At 45.2% G+C, this 21,163-nt stretch overlaps 1 protein-coding gene across 2 annotated transcripts in view; it reads right to left on the bottom strand.

The window, feature by feature from the left end:
• Positions 1–21,163, bottom strand: part of RNGTT (RNA guanylyltransferase and 5'-phosphatase) — a 945,165-nt gene that overhangs the window by 469,993 nt on the left and 454,009 nt on the right. For both annotated transcript variants that reach the window (XM_063916923.1, XM_063916922.1), the window contains exon 11: positions 19,175–19,339. In XM_063916923.1, the coding sequence (XP_063772993.1) occupies positions 19,175–19,339 (165 nt within the window). The remainder of the gene's footprint in view (positions 1–19,174; positions 19,340–21,163) is intronic.

Genomic DNA, 21,163 nt, shown 5'->3' with positions numbered 1-21,163 from the left:
ACTGGATTCAGTGTCCGTGTCTGTGTCTGTGTCAACCGACTGAGGTAAATGGGCGTTTTTAAAGCCCCTGACGGTGTTTCTGAGACGCCTGGACCGGTACTAATTGTTTGTCGGCCGTCTCATGTCGTCAACCGACCTTGCAGCGTGTTGACCTTCTCACGTAATTCTCTCAATAAGCCACCTATTTCGGTGTCGACTCCCTAGAGAGTGACATCCCCATTACAGGCAATTGCTCCGCCTCCTCACCAACATCGTCCTCATACATGTCGACACACACGTACCGACACACAGCACACACACCGGGAATGCTCTGACAGAGGACAGGACCCCACTAGCCCTTTGGAGAGACAGAGGGAGAGTTTGCCAGCACACACCAAAAACGCTATAATATATATAGGGACAACCTTATATAAGTGTTTCTCCCTTATAGCATCTTTATATATATATTAATATCGCCAATTAATGCCCCCCCTCTCTGTTTTAACCCTGTTTCTGTAGTGCAGTGCAGGGGAGAGCCTGGGAGCCTTCTCTCCAGCCTTTCTGTGAGAGAAAATGGCGCTGTGTGCTGAGGAGATAGGCCCCGCCCCTTTCTCGGCGGGCTCGTCTCCCGCTCTTCAACGGATTATGGCAGGGGTTAAATATCTCCATATAGCCTCTGGGGCTATATGTGAGGTATTTTTAGCCAATATATAGGTTTTCATTTGCCTCCCAGGGCGCCCCCCCCCAGCGCCCTGCACCCTCAGTGACTGCGTGTGAAGTGTGCTGAGAGGAAAATGGCGCACAGCTGCAGTGCTGTGCGCTACCTTTAGAAGACTGCAAGAGTCTTCTGCCGTCGATTCTGGACCTCTTCTTACTTCAGCATCTGCAAGGGGGCCGGCGGCGCGGCTCCGGTGACCATCCAGGCTGTACCTGTGATCGTCCCTCTGGAGCTGATGTCCAGTAGCCAAGAAGCCAATCCATCCTGCACGCAGGTGAGTTCACTTCTTCTCCCCTCAGTCCCTCGTTGCAGTGATCCTGTTGCCAGCAGGACTCACTGTAAAATAAAAAACCTAAGCTAAACTTTTTCTAAGCAGCTCTTTAGGAGAGCCACCTAGATTGCACCCTTCTCGGCCGGGCACAAAAATCTAACTGGAGTCTGGAGGAGGGTCATAGGGGGAGGAGCCAGTGCACACCACCTGATCGGAAAGCTTTACTTTTGTGCCCTGTCTCCTGCGGAGCCGCTATTCCCCATGGTCCTTTCAGGAACCCCAGCATCCACTAGGACGATAGAGAAAAGAGGGTTTGTTTGTATAAGGGAAAAAAGCCTGAGGTGAAGTTTCCCCCCTCTCATGAACTGAACGCTCTTCGTGAAAAGGCTTGGGAGTCGCCTGACAAAAGGTGGCAGATTCCCAAAAGAATTTTTATGGCATATCCTTTCCCTCTGTCGACAGGGAGAAATGAGAGTCGTCTCCAAATGTGGACAAGGCTCTATCCCAATTGTCCAAAAAGGTGGCGCTTCCGTCTCCTGACACGGCTGCCCTCAAGGATCCGGCGGATCGCAAGCAGGAGACGACATTGAAGGCCATTTTCGTTACTACTGGTGCACTACTCAGGCCTGCTGTGGCATCGGCGTGGGTGAGTAGTGCTATTGCTAAGTGGGCTGATAATTTAGCTTCTGATATGGATACCCTTGATAAGGATAACATTCTTTTGACTCTTGGTTATATCAAGGACGCTGCAGATTACCTAAAGGATGCAGCGAGGGATATTGGCCTCTTGGGATCAAGGGCCAATGCCATGGCGGTCTTGGCCAGGAGGGCGCTGTGGATTCATCAATGGAATGCTGATGCCGGCTCAAAGAAAGCTATGGAAGCTCTCCCTTTTAAAGTTAGTGTCTTGTTTGGTGACGGCCTTGCTGACCTGGTGTCAACCGCTACTGCGGGTAAGTCATCTTTTCTTCCTTATGTTCCCGCACAACAGAAAAAGGTGCCCCATTCTCAGATGCAGTCCTTTCGGCCTAATAAATACAAAATTTAATAAATACAAAAAAGGAAGGGGTTCGTCCTTCCTCGCTTCAAAAGGTAGAGGAAGGGGAAAAAGGTTGCCTGCTGTGTCTGGTGCCCAGGACCAAAAGTCCTCCCCCGCCTCTGCCAAGTCCACCGCATGACGCTGGGGCTCCCCTCCGGGAGTCCGTGCCGGTGGGGGGCCGTCTCCGAATCTTCAGTCAGGTCTGGTTTCAATCGGCTCTGGATCCCTGGGTCTCAGACAGTGTCCCAAGGGTACAAACTGGAGTTTCGGGAGATCCCCCCCGCTTTTTTAAATCGGCCTTGCCCGTTTCTATTCCAGAAAGAGTAGTAGTAAACGCTGCGATACAAAAGCCGTGTCAACAGAGGGTCATTGTCCCGGTTCCCCCGTCTCAACAGGGGGGGGGGGGGGGAAGGGTTCTATTCGAGCCTCTTTGTCGTGCCGAAGCCGGACGGCTCGGTCAGACCGATTCTGAACCTAAAATCCATCAAGCCACATGTGAAAACTTTCAAGTTCAAGATGGAATCTCTTTGAGCTGTGATCTCCAGCTTAGAAGGGGGGGATTTTATGGTGTCGGTCGACATAAAGGATGCCTACTTACACGTCCCGATATATCCTCATCAGGCCTTCCTAAGATTTTCGGTGCAGGATTGTCATTATCAATTTCAGACGTTGCCGTTTGGGCTTTCCACGGCCCCGAGGGTCTTCACCAAGGTGATGGCGGAAATGATGGTACTCCTACGCAAGCAGGGTGTCACAATTATCCCGTACTTGGACTATCTCCTGATAAAGGTGAGATCAAAAGAGCAGTTGCTAAGAAGTGCGGAACTCTCCCTGACGGTTCTGCAACATCATGGTTGGATTCTCAATTTGCCAAAGTCACAGTTGAATCTGACAACTCGGCTGCCCTTTTTGGGCATGATCCTAGACACGGAACTACAGAGTGTTTCTTCCGGCGGAAAAAGCTCTGGAAATCTAAACCATGGTCAAGGAGATTCTGAAACCAGCAAGAGTGTCGATTCATCAATGCACTTGAGTGCTAGGGAAGATGGTTGCGGCTTACGAAGCCATTCCGTTTGGCAGGTTTCATGCACGGGTGTTTCAGTGGGATCTGCTGAACAAATGGTCCGGGTCTCACCTGCACATGCACCGGAAAATAAGTCTATCTTCCAGGACCAGAATTTCTCTCCTGTGGTGGCTGCAAAGTTCTCACCTTCTAGAGGGACGCAAATTCAGAATCCAGGATTGGGTCCTGCTGACCACAGATGCAAGTCTCCGAGGCTGGGGTGCAGTCACACAAGGAAGAAGTTTTCAGGGAAAATGGTCATGCCAGGAATCTTGTCTCCACATAAATGTTCTGGAGTTAAGAGCCATTTACAACGGTCTTCTGCAAGCGAAGAACCTTCTTCAAGGTCTACCTGTCCTGATCCAGTCGGACAACATAATAGCGGTGGTGTACGTAAACCGCCAAGTCGAAACAAAGAGCAGGGCGGCAATGGTGGAGGCCACAAGAGTTCTCCGCTGGGCGGAACAGCACGTGAGCGCTCTGTCAGCAGTTTTCCTTCCGGGCATGGACAACTGGGAAGCATCAGGACCATCAGAGAACGCATGGCCCTTCACAGGTCAGCAATAAACCAAGCACTGATAGGTAAAAAATATGGCCAACCAGTAGCCAGACATTTCGCAGAGATGAAACATCCACTCAATACTTTCAAGCATATCATCATAGACCACATACCAGACTCCATCCGGGGAGGGGATAGAGGTGCCAAATTGCTCAAATTAGAAGCAAGATGGATATTTAAATTAAATACGACCAGTCCAATGGGACTAAATGAGAAAATATCCTGGAATGCACTTCTATAGCAAGATAGGATCCATGCCGTGACCCCTGATCCGCTTCAAGATGAATCATTAGCAATGAGCATCTATGAGAGACTCCATCTGGGACTCTGCATAATTGAAACTGGAGGATAACTATTATTTATTGATTCTTCATACCACATGATACTAGAGAGTTTATGTGTGGTGGTTTAAATGTCTGGTGGCAGCCTTTATTGCATGGCACACTTTGGGGTACTTTTTTGCATGGTGCATTAATAGGGTAGTCTGTCTGGGCTCATACATTCTAAGCATGTGCATTACTTTCTATACTCTCTCGGGAACATAATAGGAGTAGCCTCTATGCTTGATGAGAATAGTAAGCCCCTATAGCATGCATTCTCTCCTTTTGGTAATGACCGCCCCCATGTCCCTAACACGCTCTTGTACTTTATAACAGATTTTTTAAGCTGTATTGTATATATGGTTAATATATTCTTCTGTGCACTTTAGGGTAAATATTATCACAGATTTGGTAAATGGGTTTATAGTGCCCCATTATATCACTTGTTTTTCTTTTCTACACTTTTCTGACAGCCCCGGCCAGCGCGATCTGACGCGGCGGCTGCTACCATAGCAACCCAACGTGTGGATGCGTGACGTCATACGCAGCGGTACCCGGAAGTCCAGGGAGCGCGGCGGTGACGGAATGGCCGAAGGCGTCCTTCCTCACTTCACTGGCGGGTTTCTACACATTATTTAAGGTAAGTTAGCTGCACATTTCACTTTACACCTTGAAAAAGGGGCTGCGGGCCCCGAAACGTCGGAATTATTTGTGTATTGTGATGCTTTAAATACACGATTTTTGATATCACATGTCCCGGAGTGCCGCTGATATATATATATAGTCCCTCTCTTGCTAAACAAGCAAATTGCACGTCACTCCGGGCTACTGAAAAAAAGGATTTTAATGATCCATAGCAAGTTCCATAGTCATTAAATATGCAGCATGACATGCCATGCTGCTTATTTAATGACTATGGAACTTGCTATGGATCATTAAAATCCTTTTTTTTTTCAGTAGCCCGGAGTGACGTGCAATTTGCTTGTCTAGCAAGAGAGGGACTATACTAATACAGCACGGGCACCCAGGTCACTGTTTCCTTTTATAACAGGAGTGCCGGATTAAAGATATATATATATATATATATATATATATATATATAAAAACAATTAGCACCAAATCACTTGTCGCCCCCCCCCCCCCCCCCCGGTTTTCCACCAGGTTACTTGTACAGGAGTGTGGAGGTCAGGGCCAGCGTCTCTGCAGCTTCTGTGAAGAGAAAATGGCGCTGGTCAGAGCTGTGAGGGCTAAGCCACGCCCCTTACATGGCGCGCTTCAGTCCCGCTTACATTGTATATTTATACTGGCGGGGGTCCCTTAACTAGTGCCTGGGCACTGTTTTACTTTTGCCAGTGCCATTTGAGGGTCCAATGCTGCCCAGGGCGCCCCCCCCCCCTGCGCCCTGCAGTGCTGTGTTATGTGTGGGAGTATGGCGCGCGGTACTTCAAACGCCGTCTTCTGCCGTCACTGAAGTCTTCTGATCTTCCTATACTCACCCGGCTTCTGTCTTCTGGCTCTGTAAGGAGGGTGACGGCGCAGCTACGGGAACAAGCAGCTAGGCACACCAAGTGATCGAACCCTCTGGAGCTAATGGCGTCCAGTAGCCTAAGAAGCAGTGCCCTTGAACTCAGAGAAGTAGGTCTGCTTCTCTCCCCTCAGTCCAACGATGCAGGGAGCCTGTTGCCAGCAGATCTCCCTGAAAATAACAAACCTAACTAAGTCTTTTTTTCTGAGAAACTCTGGAGAGCTCCTCAGTGTGCATCCAGTCTTACTGGGCACAGAATCTAACTGGAGTCTGGAGGAGGGGCATAGAGGGAAGAGCCAGTTCACACCCATTCAAAGTCTTATAGTGTGCCCATGTCTCCTGCGGATCCCGTCTATACCCCATTACTCTTGAAGCATCCCCAGCATCCTCCTATGAGAAATATGATTAACTGTAACATTACCGTGCAATCTTTGAAGACATGCAAAGGTACAAGTCTACAAACTGGATCATCCCAACCACTGATGTGTGAGGACGTAAATTTGCAGATTAGTTGTTGGGTGTGTGTCATCATTCTGCCTCGGGAGAATTGCCATTGTTTTTGAAAGCCTGGGAGTACTCTTACAAATCCATGACATTTCATTAAAGTGTGGGAGAGTTATGTTTTTCTGAATCAGGGCTTGATGTGTGGGTTCACCATGGCCAACCGTTGGTATATCTGTGTTAAGGCCCCAAACATCTAAGGACCAATTCGCCAACACAGGCAGATCCACCAATCCACTAACCATTAATGATCGTTGATTCGTCGGGAAATTAAACATGTTAAAAATGTCAGACTTGCTGATCATGATAGTTTTTGGTCTAGATTGGGGAATCAGAATTTTTAAACATGTATCAATGTATCATATTCCAGATTCCCCGAATCGGTCGTCGAGGAATCTACAAATATTGGCAATATGTTGCTGACATATGGTGGGCATTACACACTATCCGAAAAGTATCAACACATCTATAATGTCAGCAAGCACAAATAATTCATGTGAAATATGAATTGTTACTCAATCTTAAAAAAATGACTGATTTCTCTCACCCCATTATTTCATGAATGTTATTCTTGCAGATGTGTCCTCTTATATCTTTGCTCTGTGCCCTATAAGTCACTTTACACATAATGCGCGAGTGCCGTGTGACTCTGTAGCGCTGAGTGTCTTTGTTTTCAAATTTTTACGCAACAATGCATTTTAGGTGCAATGCAATGCAGTAGGATGCACAATCAGCTTCTGCTGATTAAAATTATATGCAGCATGCCTATATATTTTGTGTGACTGGGACTGAACTTGCATACAAAATGCTATATTACAGTGTTTTCCTAGAAAACACTGTAACGTGGCATTCAGGGCCTGCTCCAGGACTACTAGTACCATGAGCGAGAACATGTAAAAGCGCCCCCCCCCCCCCCCCCCCCCATGCGCGCACTCCAGGAAAAGTGGGCGTGGTATCATAACTTCATATTATTAGACTATAATTAAATATATATTCACACCCCCTCTACGCACACAATTAGCAGCCTTACACATAACAGCCACAGTAGTGTTCCTTACACAAAATGTCTCCAGTATAGTGTCAGATACACATAATGTCTCCAGTATAGTGCCAGATACACAATGTGCAGTGCCAGATAGACATGACATGCACCCCAGCAGTGCCAGCTACACATGACATGCCCCGCAGCCGTGCCAGCTACACATTACATAACCCCCAGCAGTGCCAGCTACACACGACATGCCCCCCAGCAGTGCCAGCTACACATGATAGTGTTCACTTTTTAGGGCAGGGTGCTGATCACAGGGAGGGCACATTTTTAAGTTAGGAGGGCAAAATTATGTACATACTGTAATGCTTGGTGGTCATCTACCTACATGCCAAAGCATGGACAGTGTGCGCCAAAGGCGCGCACCAAAAATGTAGGGGCGTTGCTTCGTGGGGAAGGTGCGTGGCCACATAATAGTGGCAATTCGCATTACAACACACAGTAATGCAGCTAATACACATTACACCAGGTAGAACCTTCTATACACTTTGCGCCAAGCACAGCACGTTAAACACTTTGCGCCAGGCAGAGCACTGAGACATATTGCGCCAGGCAGAGCACTGAGACACATTGCGCCAGGTATAACACTGAGACACATTGCCTAGCCACAGACACCTAGCGGGAACTCTACATGACATGCTCGCCAGCCGTGCCAGCTATACATTACATGCCCCCCAGCAGTGCCAGCAACACATGACATGCCCCCCAGCAGTGCCAGCAACACATGACATGCCCCCCAGCAGTGCAACACATGGCATGCCCCCAGCAGTGCCAGACACATAAATGCCCCCACAGTGCCAGATATGCACCCACAGTGCCAGATACATAAATGCACCCACAGTGCCAGATACATAAATGCACCCACAGTGCCAGATACATAAATGCACCCACAGTGCCAGATATGCCCCCACAGTGTCAGATAAATGCCCCCACAGTGCCAGATAAATGCCCCACACAGTGCCAGATAAATGCCCCCACAGTGCCAGACACAGTAATGCCCCCACAGTGCTGCTGTCTGAGGGCGCAGGCGGGCTCCAAAGCGGTTGTGTGTGCTATGCGCGCTGCCGGCGTCTGGCTGTTTAGCGTAACTGTAGCAATGATGTAAGAGGACACATCTGTATACAGAAAAGTCTGACACTGAAAATGGTTAAAATAAACCTACATTCACAAAGTTTTAAAGTTACACAAAAAATAAAATAAAGAAAATGACCTGACATCTCCAGCTACTAAAAAAAGGCAGCAATTACATGATTCTATGCTCATGTGCTACAGTATGTACTTTTCACTACTTTCAGCTATTAAAGATCAGCACAATATATAAGAATTCTGCCATCTTTCGTGATACTGACTACTCTTATAGAAGGCTGACAGCATGACAAAAGAAAAAAAACAAAAAACACAATTACTAATTTTGTAGCATGGTGCCGAAGTGGCAAGCAACTAAGAAAAGTTGTCAACATGAGTTAAAAAAAAAAAGATTTTGGATGGCAACGGAGGATTCATAGTCTCAGTTCTTGCTCTTTGTCATACAATTAAAGCTTTAAAACTTTTTTTTTCATTTTTCACACACCAGAGTTACTGATCTGTGAAATTAGAAATATTAAAAACGGCTTTATCCGACAAGAGCTGACTGCTAATAAAATCAAGTTGCATGTAAGATGGGTTCTAACTACACAGCACAGTTTTCTGGATGAATAAGATTGTTGCTTAAACATACAAGTGTAATTTAATTCAGTAAAGGAATATACATAACACATGAAAATGTGATTTCATACAATTTATACAGATCTTTTGAGGTTCATCGCTCTAGACAGTGATTGACTGTTGTAATGAATTCAGGGTAATTATTTCCCCACTTAGCTGCTACACCATACCTCCCAACATCTGATGCCTGAAATGCGGGACTCTTCGCATGGCCTAGCTGCGCTCACACCCGAAAAGGGGGCATGGAAAAAAGGTGTGGCTGCAGCAATCGTAAGCTACGAGCAGAGCAGCGAGTGAAAGCAGCCTCACAACTACCCCCCCCCCTCCCCTCCCACCGTGGGACAGTCGGCAGGTATGGCTACACGTGTGCTCCAGATGCACATTTTGTACACTTCATTCCACTTTCATTACTGTTGTAAACTAGATTGTGTTTCAAATATCCTAATCAAGATTACACCCTTTAAAATGAGTGCAGAAATGTAGGCTAATTTCTGTTGACCCACCATATGAATGTTATTGAAAACAGTTGTATAAATGCATGAACGTACCCCTATATGAAGCAATGTTTTATACAATCAGCTTGGTTAATGTGTCCTAAGAAATCTAGTAAGCAAATATTCAAGTAAATAAATATTCTGCTAAAATTATTCCACTTGGTGTGTAAGTTATTTTAGGCATGACGCTCCCTCTTATACGTATTTGTATATTTACACTTCAAATAACTCATTTAACTTAATTTACAGTGCACAGACATGGGGTCTTATTCAGGTTCGTTAGCAAACCAAAAAAACACACTAATGGGCAAAACCATGTGCACTGCAGGTGTGGCAGATATAACATGTGCAGAGAGAGTTAGATTTGGGTGTGGTGTGTTCAAACTGAAATCTAAATTGCAGTGTAGAAATTGCGCAGACAGTATTTACCCTGCAGAGAAACAAAATAACCCACCATAACCTAACTTTCTCTGCAGATGGTGCATCTTCCCAACCTGCAGTGCACATGGTTTTGCCCATTAGTGTGCTTTTTTTGTTTGCTAACAAACCTGAATAACCCCTCATTATCCTTTCATGACAAACTGATAAATATGAACATTGGTGGAGTGCAACTACAACCGTGAACAAGCTAGCTTCACTATCTCAAGCAATTGAGCCCTTGGTGTAAAATCACCAATAGACAACGGAAATACTCCTTACTTGATTATCACCGTGATCGGTCTGAGAAACAAAGGCATAACCTTGAGTAATCGGAGTTTAAATAAATTCAGAAAACAGATAAATATGGGTGATAGTGTCTAGTAGAATAATAATGGTTATGGATTAGTGTCCAACCAGGGTTCTAATCTCCATAGTTTGTATATTCTCTCTGTGTTTTGGAGACTTTCTTACGGATGCTCCAATTTATACCTTCTCTTTAAAAACATATTGACAGGTTAACTGGCTTCTACTAAAATGGAACATATGATGTGTGTATTTAGAAGTTATGCCCCAATGAGGCAAGAAAGACAAATGTTGCATGGTATGAATGATAAAATATGAATAGAGAAAAAGAATATTAGTAGGGCCTCGAAAGGAGATTCCTTGATATAACTTCTATTTCAGCAACCTAGTGACCTCGGAAGACAAGAATTGGCTAGAAGACTAAAGGCCTGATTCAATTAACAGTGGTAATTTACTGCACAGGGAAAAGCGCTGACGCTAATCAATTACAGACCCTTTTTCACAATACAAACAGTCGTTAACCAGCATTAACTCATAGATTCTGTAAACAGAACTCAGAGTTATGGGTTAATGCATTTGCAGCACCAGCGATAAGAGCACTTACTGCTGATTTTTGTTTGAGCCTCCCTCAGTCTTGAACAGAAAAAGGAGATTTATGGTAGACTTACCATGGTTAAATTTCTTTCTGCAAGGTACACTGGGTTCCACATGGAATACATTGGGGTGTAGAGATGGATCTTGATCCAGAGGCATCAACAGGCTAAAACTTTAGACTGTTCCAGAATGCATTGTGGGGCCACCTCTATAACCCCGCCTCCAGGCACTGTGAGCTCAGATTTGTTAACCAGTCCAATGCAGAAGCAGGTAAAAGAGAAGGGAGATGTTAGCCACATAAAACCACGTTCTCACGACAGGAGACCGGACTAGCGGCTAATGCCATACAAACCCATAGAAGCTAAGTGCACCAGGGTGGGCACCCTGTGGAACCCAGTGTACCTCGCAGAAAGAGATTTAACCATGGTAAGTCTACCATAAATCTCCTTTTTTGCAGCGGGGTACACTGTGTTCCACAGGGAATACATCAGGGATGTCCTAAAGCAGTTCCTCAAGGGAGGAGGATGCACCTTAGCGGGTATGAGAACCCGGCGTCCAAAGGTAGCATCCTGGGACGCAGAAGTATCAATAGCATAGAACCTAATACACGTGTTCACTGAGGACCACGTAGCCGCCTTGCACAACTGCTATGCGTAGGCGCCACTAAGGGCCGCCCAAGAGGGTCCAACAGACCGAGTAGAATGGGTTTTATTAGCAGCAGGAGCTGGGAGCCCAGCCTGCGCATAAGCTTGTGCAATCACCATTATAATCCATTTGGCCAAGATTGCTTATTCGCAGGCCAGCCACGTTTGTGGAAACCAAACAGTGCAAAGAGGGTATTTGACCTCATGATAGAGGTATATATACTGTATATTCACATATATACGGAGAGCCTGTACCACATCCAAAGACCGTTCTTTGGAGGACAATTCGGAAAAGATGAAGGCTGGAAACACAATCTCTTGATTAAGGTGAAAAGATGACACCACCTTAGGTAAATAACCAGGGTGAGCTCTAAGAACTGCTCGGTCACAAAGAAATATCAAAAAGGGTGGACGACAGGACAAAGCGCCGAAGTCTGACGCCCTTCTAGCAGAGGCAATAGCCAGCAAAAACAGGACCTTCGCTGTGAACCATTTAAGGTCCACTGACTCAAGACGTTCAAATGGAGACTCTTGCCGGGTATTCAGGACATAAGACAAATCCCATGGAGCCACAGGAGGGACATAGGAAGGTTGAATCCGCAGTACGCCCTGAGTGAATGTATGAACGTCTAGTATAGACGCAATTTTTCTCTGAAACCACACCGACAAGGCAGATATGTGAACCTTGGGGGAGGCCAGACAAAGTCCTAGATCCAGGCCTTGTTGCAAAAAAGCCAGAAGTCTGGAAGTACTGAATTTATAAGCATCGTAATTCTTAGCAGCACAACAGGTGAAGTAGGAATTCTAGACCCATAAACCCTATCATTATCTCAGATCATGCCCCTATACTTTTTGATTTAACCAGGTCTATTCCTTGGTACTCCTCACGCATTTGGCGTTTCCCTTCCTTCCTTTCCCAGAATGATGATTTTCAATTATATTTGAAAGCCAAATAGAGGGAATATGTAGACCATGGGTCTTCAACCTGTGGCCCTCCAGCTGCTGCGGAACTACACATCCCACCATGCCCTGCCACAGTTTTGCTATTAAGGCATGGTAAAACTGAGGCAGGGCATGCTGGGATGTGTAGTTCCGCAGCAGCTGGAGGGCCACAGGTTGAAGACCTATGATGTAGACGATAACTTAGAACACTGGGACGACCCCGTTTTATTTTGGGAGGCCTCATAGGCAGTGATGAGAGGGCATGTGATCTCTTACATAGCCAAACGTTATCGGACTCACAGGAAGACATTACATTCTTTAAAAAACAGACTGAAGGAAGCCTACCGTCATTATTTGCAGTTTTCAACAGCGGATAATAAATCTATTTATTTACATCATAAACAAATTTTGGAGTCTTTTCTTATGAAAGAGGCTCAAACCAAATTAGATTATTCTAAAAACACTTATTACCGCTGGGGGGGGTAAGTCGGGGAAAGTTTTAGCTTATATGGCAAGTCGACAACGGAAGAAACAATTTATTATGAAAATCTTGGACCCAAACTCTAGTGTGGTGGCTGCTAAACCTGCTGATATTAACAGTGTATTTCATTCATACTTTACTTCTCTTTATGAGGATTCTCCAATTGATCCCCTTTTATCAGACTCCTTTCTTAAAGAAGCCAATCTACCATATCTAACAGCTCAACAGAAAGAATTCCTTTCTAGTGATATAACAGAGGAAGATATTGGGTTTGCCATTGATAGCTTGCGTCTTAACAAATCGCCGGGTCCTGACGGATTTAATGGGAACTATTATAAGATACTGAGGGATGATATTATTCCCTCCCTGACTCATGTTTTCAAACAGATTCAGGAGGGTAATCTTAAATATCCTACATTTAATGATGCTTAAACTAAATTGTTATTGAAACCCAATAAAAATCCTGATTTAGTAACCTCATATAGACCCATTACTCTCTTGAATCAGGATTACAAAATTCTTTAAAAAATTCTGGCTACTCGCTTGCAAACAATCCTTCCTTCTCTCCTGACGTCCCACCAATCTGGTTTCACTCATGGTAGGAACATGGTTCACAAATGTTCGCTTGGCGGTAGCGGCTTTATATTCTTCAGCAACTCAGAATCATTCTACTAATATATTGTTAAGTTTGGATGCCGAAAAGGCATTCGATAAAGTTTTATGGCCCCATTTATATGCTGTATTGCAAAAGCGAGGGTTTGAATCTTCCTTCATTAATTTAATTAAATATCTGTATAACTCCCCCAGGACAAAATTGTTAATCAATGGTCTTTTAGGTGACCCTATTCAAATGTTCAGGGGAACTCGACAGGGATGCCCTTTTATCCCCCTTACTTTTCAATCTTGCATTAGATCCCTTGCTAAGAGTTCTCCAATCCTGGCCCCTTTTCCGAGGTATGTCCTATGGCAGTACAGAAGTTAAGATAGCCGCCTTTGCTGATGATCTTCGACTTTTTATTTCTAATCCGCATGAATGTTTATTGCCCCTTCTCTCTAAATTAGAAGACTTTGGTAAGATATCAGGTTTTACCATAAATCACTCCAAATCTATTATGGCCTTATGCGCTTCCTTTCGTAAAAGTACATTACAGGTTGGTAATCTGAAATGGGCAGATACTTATATCTCTTACTTAGGGATTCGCCTTCCTATAAATATTTATGATTTATATACCATTAATATAAAAAGTACTATTGATACAGTTCTTAAGGAGTTGGATGGTTGGCAACATTTACGGTTATCTTATCTGGGAAGAGCTAACCTTATAAAGATTATTACCTTTCCGAAACTGCTGTACCCTATTCAGGTTCTGCCACTTGTGTTTACCAAGACAGATCTTAAACGAATTGATGCGGCTTTCCGACAATTTATTTGGAAAAAAACAAAACCTCGCCTTAGTCTCCGGTTGTTACAAAGAACCAAATCTGAAGGAGGCATTAACTTTCCAAATATGGAAATCTATAATTATGCTGCTGTGTGTAGACATATTAAGGATTGGATTTCACATTCTGAATTATATTCCAATTATTTAGTGGAACAATCCTTTCTTACCAATATAGATTTGATTTGTTTTTTGCATTTTCATAAATCTGACATCCCAACAGAAATATTAGACAACCCTCTCTTAATGTCAGCATGGTCAGTTTGGCATATGATCCGCAATAAGTGGAGACTTAACGCTTCATACTCTTTGTTTCTTCCTTTACTTGGCAATGTAAACTTCCAACACGGTTTGGCCTCTGCCCCCTTCACTTTGTGGGCTCAACAGGGGCTTACTGCAGTTAGTCAGCTTACTAATGCAACCATACAACGTACTCTTACTTTTTCTCAGGCTCATTCTAAATTTTATTTTTTACAAATTCATAATTTAGCCTTTTTGCAAGCACAACATTATGTTTCCAAAGTGATTTCTTATCTTTCTCCCATGGACTGGACGAACCAGTTGGATATGGCCTTTCAATCTTTATTTAATGCTAGAGGAGCTATTTCTATGTTCTACAAAATATTACGAACACCGTATTATGAAGGCCACTATGACACTGGCATTACTAGATGACAGAGACACTTTCCTGATCTTAGTGAAGCAGTCATTCTAAAAGCGATTTTATATTCCAATCACACCCTTCCAACTATTATGTACCAGGAAATGTTCTTCAGAATTTTTTATAGGGGCTATCTGTCACCCTCTCGTTGTCAATTAATGGGGATGTCTTCCACTTCGACATGTTTAAAATGCACTCGACCTGAGGCTACTCTTTTTCACTGTTTGTGGGATTGTATTCATATTAAGAAATTCTGTCTTCAAATAAAACAATTAGCCATTTCAGATTTAGTTAATTTTCTACCATTGTCCCCTGAATGGGCCATTTTTGGTATACCGACAACCACTTCTAGAATATCTCCGGGTTGTCGCAAGCTATTGTTGATTCTATCAGCTGCGGCGAATAAATGTATTTTACAGCAATGGATACATCCATCTCCTCCTTCCTTACAAATGTTTAAAGATAAACTCTTTCACGTGTTTAAGATGGATTGGATGGAGACTTCACTACATAAAGAACAACGCATTGAGAAATTTTTTGATGTTTGGGAATCCTTTATTGATACTTTAAACATTTCAATAAAGACTCAGATTCACAATTGTTTTCGTACAACTCTATGGTATGAGACTACAGCATTTCTGTCTGATCCCCCCATTCGATTGAGTTGACACCCCCCCCCTTTTTATTTATTTTTATTGGAGTTGCTGGGGTACAGGCAATCCTTTCCCTCTCCTCTTTTCTTTACATCGTACATCTTTTCTTTCCCTTTTCCTACTCTTCTATACCTTCTTCTCCTCCTTTTTTTTTTTTTTTTTTTCTCTTTCTCTATTCTCTCTCCTTGGAAGATTGCTTTTTCCTGATTGGTTATATAACCTTTTGATACTTTACGGATTCTATATTTTGGATACAACATTTTGTATTACAGTAATTTTCCACTGTATTGTTTTTCATCTATCATTTCAATTACTGCCTTGTTGGTATTGTAACGAAAATGTTTAAAAGAAAAATGTAAATAAAAACATAGAAAAAAAAAAAGAATTCTAGACCCTATAATAAATCCGCGCAGATGCCGGTGTGCGGGCATTCAGCATATAGTTTGTATGATTGCCTCGGAGAATCCTTTTGCCCTCAGGAGTAAAGCTTCAAGAGCCATGCCGTCAAAGCCATTCTGGCCAGGTCTGGATAGACACAAGGGCCCTGAATGAGGAAGTCTGGGAATTGAGGAAGTAGAAGAGGACGCTCTATCGACAGACCCTGCAGGTCTGAAAACCAATGCCGCCTGGGCCATGCTGGAGGGACTAGAAGTAGTATTCCTCTTTCTTGTTTGTACTTCCGTAGTACCCAAGGCAGGAGTGACACTGGAGGGAACACGTAGGGCAGCCGAAAGTTCAATGGAATTGCCATAGCGTCCACGAACGCTGCTTGAGGATCCCTGGCTCTTGATCCTTAGACTAGAACCTTGTAATAGTGTCGAGACGCCATCAGGTCTACATCTGGTAGGCCCCACTTGTTCACTAGGAGTTGAAAGACTTCATGATGAAGACTCCAATCTCCGGCGTGCAAATCCTGAAGACTGAGGAAATCACCTTCCTAGTTGAAGACTCCCAGAATGAACACTGCTGATATTGCTGGCAGAAGGCGTTACGCCCAACAAAGGATTTTGGACACTTCCATCATTGCCATGTGGCTTTGAGTGTCGCCCAGATGGTCTATGTACACCACCGTGATGGCGTGGTCTGACCGTACTTGAACAGGCCTGTTCTGTATCAGAGGCAGGGCGAGAGACAATGTATTGCACACTGCCAGCAATTCCAAAATGTTTATCGGGAGGCGTGATTCCTCCATGGTCCACCGACCCTGGAAAAAGTGTTGCTCCAACACCGTGCTCCCAAACCCTTCAGACTGGTGTCCGTAGTTAGTAGGACCCAGTTGGGGTCCAGAAGGGAAGGCCCCTGCTCAACTGCTGGTCCTGTAGCCACCAGGTCAGCGACAGGCAAACCTCCGGAGTCAAGGAGATCATGTGAGACCTGATCCAATGAGGCAGGCCATCCCACTTGAAAAGGATTAACCTCTGTAGAGGGCGGGAAAGGAATTGAGCGTACTCTACCATGTCGAAAGCCAACACCATGAGGCCTGGTACTTGCATCACCGAGTATACCGACTCTCTTGGGCGAGAAAGGAAGTATCTAATCCTGTCATGATGTTTCAGGACCTTCTCTGGAGACAGAAACAGCCATTGACTGTGTATGTCCGGTAGTGCCCCCAGGTGCACCATGCCCCAAGCAGTGACCAGCTAAGACTTCTTCCAGATGGTGAGCCACCCGTGGGCTTGTAGGAAGTTTACAGTCCATTGTAGATGACGGAGGAAATCGTGGGAGTTTGCCAGAATCAGCAAATCATCCAGATACGGCAGGAACCTAACTCCCTGGCGATGGAGATGAGCCGTCATCATGGCCATAACCTTGGTGAAGACCCGAGGGTCCATGGCCAGTCCAAACGACTGAGCCTGGAATTGATAGTGAAGGTTGCCAATAGCAAACCGCAGACATTGCTGATGCAATATGGCAATAGGCATACGCAGGTAAGCATCTTGTATAACCATGGATACCATATAGTCTACGGGTCCATGGCTAGTACAATTGACCGCAGCGCAGTGTTTCCATACAGAACTTGAACACGCTCACAAACTTGTTCAGTAATTTGAGGTTGAGAAAAAGCCGGAAAGACCCATCAAGTTTCGGGACTAGAAACAGGGTCGAGTAATATCCTCTGCCTCTCTGGGACAGAGGTACCGGCAGTACCACTCCTGTATCCAGGAGGGAGCGCACAACCATCAGTAGAGCTTGCGCCTTTTTAACGGATACCGATGTGCAGAACTGGCAAGGGGGACATCTCTGGGAAGAGACTGCGCACCCGTGAGCAACAACTTCTCGCACCCATGCATCTGAAGTGGTCATTAACCAGACCTGGATGAATCGTAGATGTCAACCCCCCACCCAGGGATCCCAAAAGGGGGAGGCCTATACCCTCATGCAGCAGGCTTGTCATGAGAAGCAGGCTGACAAGCAGCCCAGGAATGTTAGGCCTTGGGCTTAGTGGTTGTTGGGAGCACGAGACAATCTCGGGTATGCCTGACATTCGCTTTCCCTTAAGGCCGAAAGCAGAGAAAATTGGTACCTTTTGCCTTCTGTGCAGAAGGAGTTGCATTTGGGAGAAGGGAGTCATAGTAGCCGCTGATTCAGACCCCATTTTTAATTAGGTCTTCCCCAAATAAGACGTTCCCAATAAAAGGGTAATTCCTCCAAGGACCTTTGGAGTCCGGGTCCACCATCCACGACTTCAACCACAGAATACAGAATACGGCGAGCCTGGACAGACGTATTTGATGCCTTGGCAGCCAACACACCTGCCTCAGGGGATGCCTCCTGGTGAAGAAAAAGGTGGTGGTGGTATTGTGAGACAGGGAATGTCTGGCATTGTCACATATATCCTCGGGCAGCTCTTCCTCTAATGCCTGATCCAGTCATCTATTTTGCAGCCCCAAGAGGACGAAATTGTGGAATATGTACAACACCCGTAAGAGAGTAATAGACTTCAGGCATCCCTCCAACAGCAGTAGATGGCGTCCGGAGCTGGGGGAAGGGCTACAGGTCAAGTGCCTTTTCCCCTAAGCTGGTCCTAACCACCGGGTACTATGGAGCCTTATTAAAGTGAATATTTTACTATGCAACCTGTGCTCCCATGCCCTGGTGGATATAGTGGGGTCCCTGCTCTGTCACAGTGTCCACACCAGAGTCGCGGTTCGTCTTCTTAGACCGTGACCGGAACGCGATTTAATGGCGGGTCCCGCCTCGGGGACCCTCTTACCTCCTCCTTTAGAAGCAGCCACACGATCCAGGAGAGCGTCTGCTGTGGTGTGCCTAGGAACCGGAGCGCCTCTGCCGCAAGTACCCAGGAACAGAGCCAGAGGGACTATGTGACGCCGCTGGGGAGGTGAAGGAGCTTTTTCAGGGCTGCCTAGTGCAGCCCCCCCTGTTAAGTGACCTGCTTCATGCAGGCACCAACTCTAAAACTGAGCTCACAGTGCCTGGAGGCGTGATTATAGAGGAGGCCCCGCAATGCATTCTGGGACAGTCTAAAGCTTAAGCCTGTTGGTGCCTCTGGATCAAGATCCATCTCTACACCCCGATGTATTCCCTATGGAACACAGTGTACCCCGCTGCAGAAACAGTGTTAAGTGCAGCCTATAAGCTTATCACAGGCTGTAATTAAATAGCCCCAGCAGACCAATTAGGTAAATTACTGCGCAAAATGAATCTGGCCCTAAAAATTAACCTCAAATTTAGAATTTCAATGTTAAGCATAACATTCAACATCCGCCCTGAGATAAGACCAAGAAAAAACAAACAAAAAACACTGCACTCTTTCATACAAGACAAAGCAGTTTCAATATAATTTTATGTGTGTACCTTTCTTGCAGCATGTATGTCAAAAAATGGCTTGTTTCGAACACTAAATGGTTCATGTGCTTTATCTATATGTCCTGTCTTCATCTTCTCATGTCTAGGAAATATTATCTCCTTTTCAATGCAGGACAATCGGACGTTAAAGTCACAATCCCCAACAGGTCGGCCCTGCAAATTAAAATAGAATACATGTAAAAAAAACAGCAGAATACATAATATAAAAAATTAATTAGCAACACATACAGTACTTCAAAAAAAGAAAGAAAAAAAACCCCCAAAAAACTATCAATGTACACCAGCTGCAAATTTCTGTGATTGCTTACAAACTAAATGCTTATCCTGCAAAGGGTTGAACAGTACAGGGTTAGCCTTGGATACAAGCAGAAAAAGTAGAAAAGAGACTATTGCTGGTGGGAAATGTAAAAAAAAAAAAAACCCTGGGGGTATATTTACTAACATTCGTGTTTTAGCCGTTTTTAAGGGTGTTTGAACTCGAATGGTATCGGCTGCATTTTACTGCAACTTTTTGAATCCTGATACGGTCATTTACTAAGCTGCCGAGTTTGCAACATTCGTCTTTTCCGATGTCGATGTGATTCGTAATGTCAGGCAGTGTTTTACGGGAGTGATGAGTAAAACACTGCCTGACAAAACACAAGGAATCCCGGCCGAATCTGTGAGATCCGTGCAGGGCTTCATTGTGCACCTTTAAAAAAAAAAAAACTAAAGTGTTAAAAATCAAGAAAAAAATTGCATGGGGTCCCCCCTCCTAAGCACAACCAACCTCTGGCTCTTTGAGCCGGTCCTGGTTGCAAAAATATGGGGGGGAAATTGACAGGGGTTCCCACATATTTTAACAACCAGCACCGGGCTCTGCGCCTGGTCCCAACAATACGGGGGACAAAAACCGTAGAGGTCCCCCGTATTTTTAACACCAGCACCGGGCTCCACTAGTCAGAGATAATGCCACAGCCGGGGGACACTTTTATATAGGTCCCTGCGGCCCTGGCATTAAATCACTAACTAGTCACCCCTGGCTGGGGTACCCTGGAGGAGTGGGGACCCCTTAAATCAAGGGATCCCCTCCCAGCCACCCAAGGGCCAGGGGTGAAGCCCGAGGCTGTCCCCCCATCCAAGGGCTGCGGATGGGGGGCTGATAGCCATGTGTAAAAATAAGAATATTGTTTTTTTGTGGCAGTACTACAAGTCCCAGCAAGCCTCCCCCGCAAGCTGGTACTTGGAGAACCACAAGTACCAGCATGCGGTGGAAAAACGGGCCCGCTGGTACCTGCAGTACTACTACAAGCTCAGAAGAGGACCGATCTACACTGGATTTTTGTGAGTATAATTTTATTTTCAGTACCCCATGGATTCTACTTGGAGAAGTGGACCGACCCTCGTGTGAACATAGGTAAGTATGTGTGAATGTAGGTGTGCATGTATGTAATAAAGTTTTACTTTCAAGGTGTGTGAGTTCTGTTTTTATTTGGGTATTTTTTTTGTAGTAGTACTGCAGGTACCAGCAGGCCCGTTTTTCCACCGCATGCTGGTATTTGTGGTTCTCCAAGTACCAGCTTGCGGGGAGACTTGCTGGGACTTGTAGTACTGCTACAAAAACAATATTCTATTTTTTTCACAAGGCTATCAGTCCCCCATCCGCCGCCCTTGGATGGGGGGACAGCCTCGGGCTTCACTCCTGACCCTTGGGTGGCTGGAGGGGGGACCCATTGAATTAAGGGGTTCCCACTCCTCCAGGGTACCCCGGCCAGGGGTGACTAGTTAGTGATTTAATGCCAGGGCCGCAGGGACCAAGATAAAAGTGTACCCCGGCTGTGGCATTATCTCTATGACTAGTGGAGCCCGGTGCTGGTTCCAAAAATACGGGGGGCCCCTACGCTTTTTGTCCCACGTACTTTTGGCACCAGGACCAGGCGCAGAGCCCGATGCTGGTTGATCAAATATGGGGGAACCCCTGTCATTTTTTTCCCCATA

This window comes from Pseudophryne corroboree, chromosome 4 (genome assembly GCF_028390025.1).
Source record: "Pseudophryne corroboree isolate aPseCor3 chromosome 4, aPseCor3.hap2, whole genome shotgun sequence".
NCBI classification, from domain to species: domain Eukaryota; kingdom Metazoa; phylum Chordata; class Amphibia; order Anura; family Myobatrachidae; genus Pseudophryne; species Pseudophryne corroboree.
This window is presented reverse-complemented; position numbering and strand designations above follow the sequence as displayed.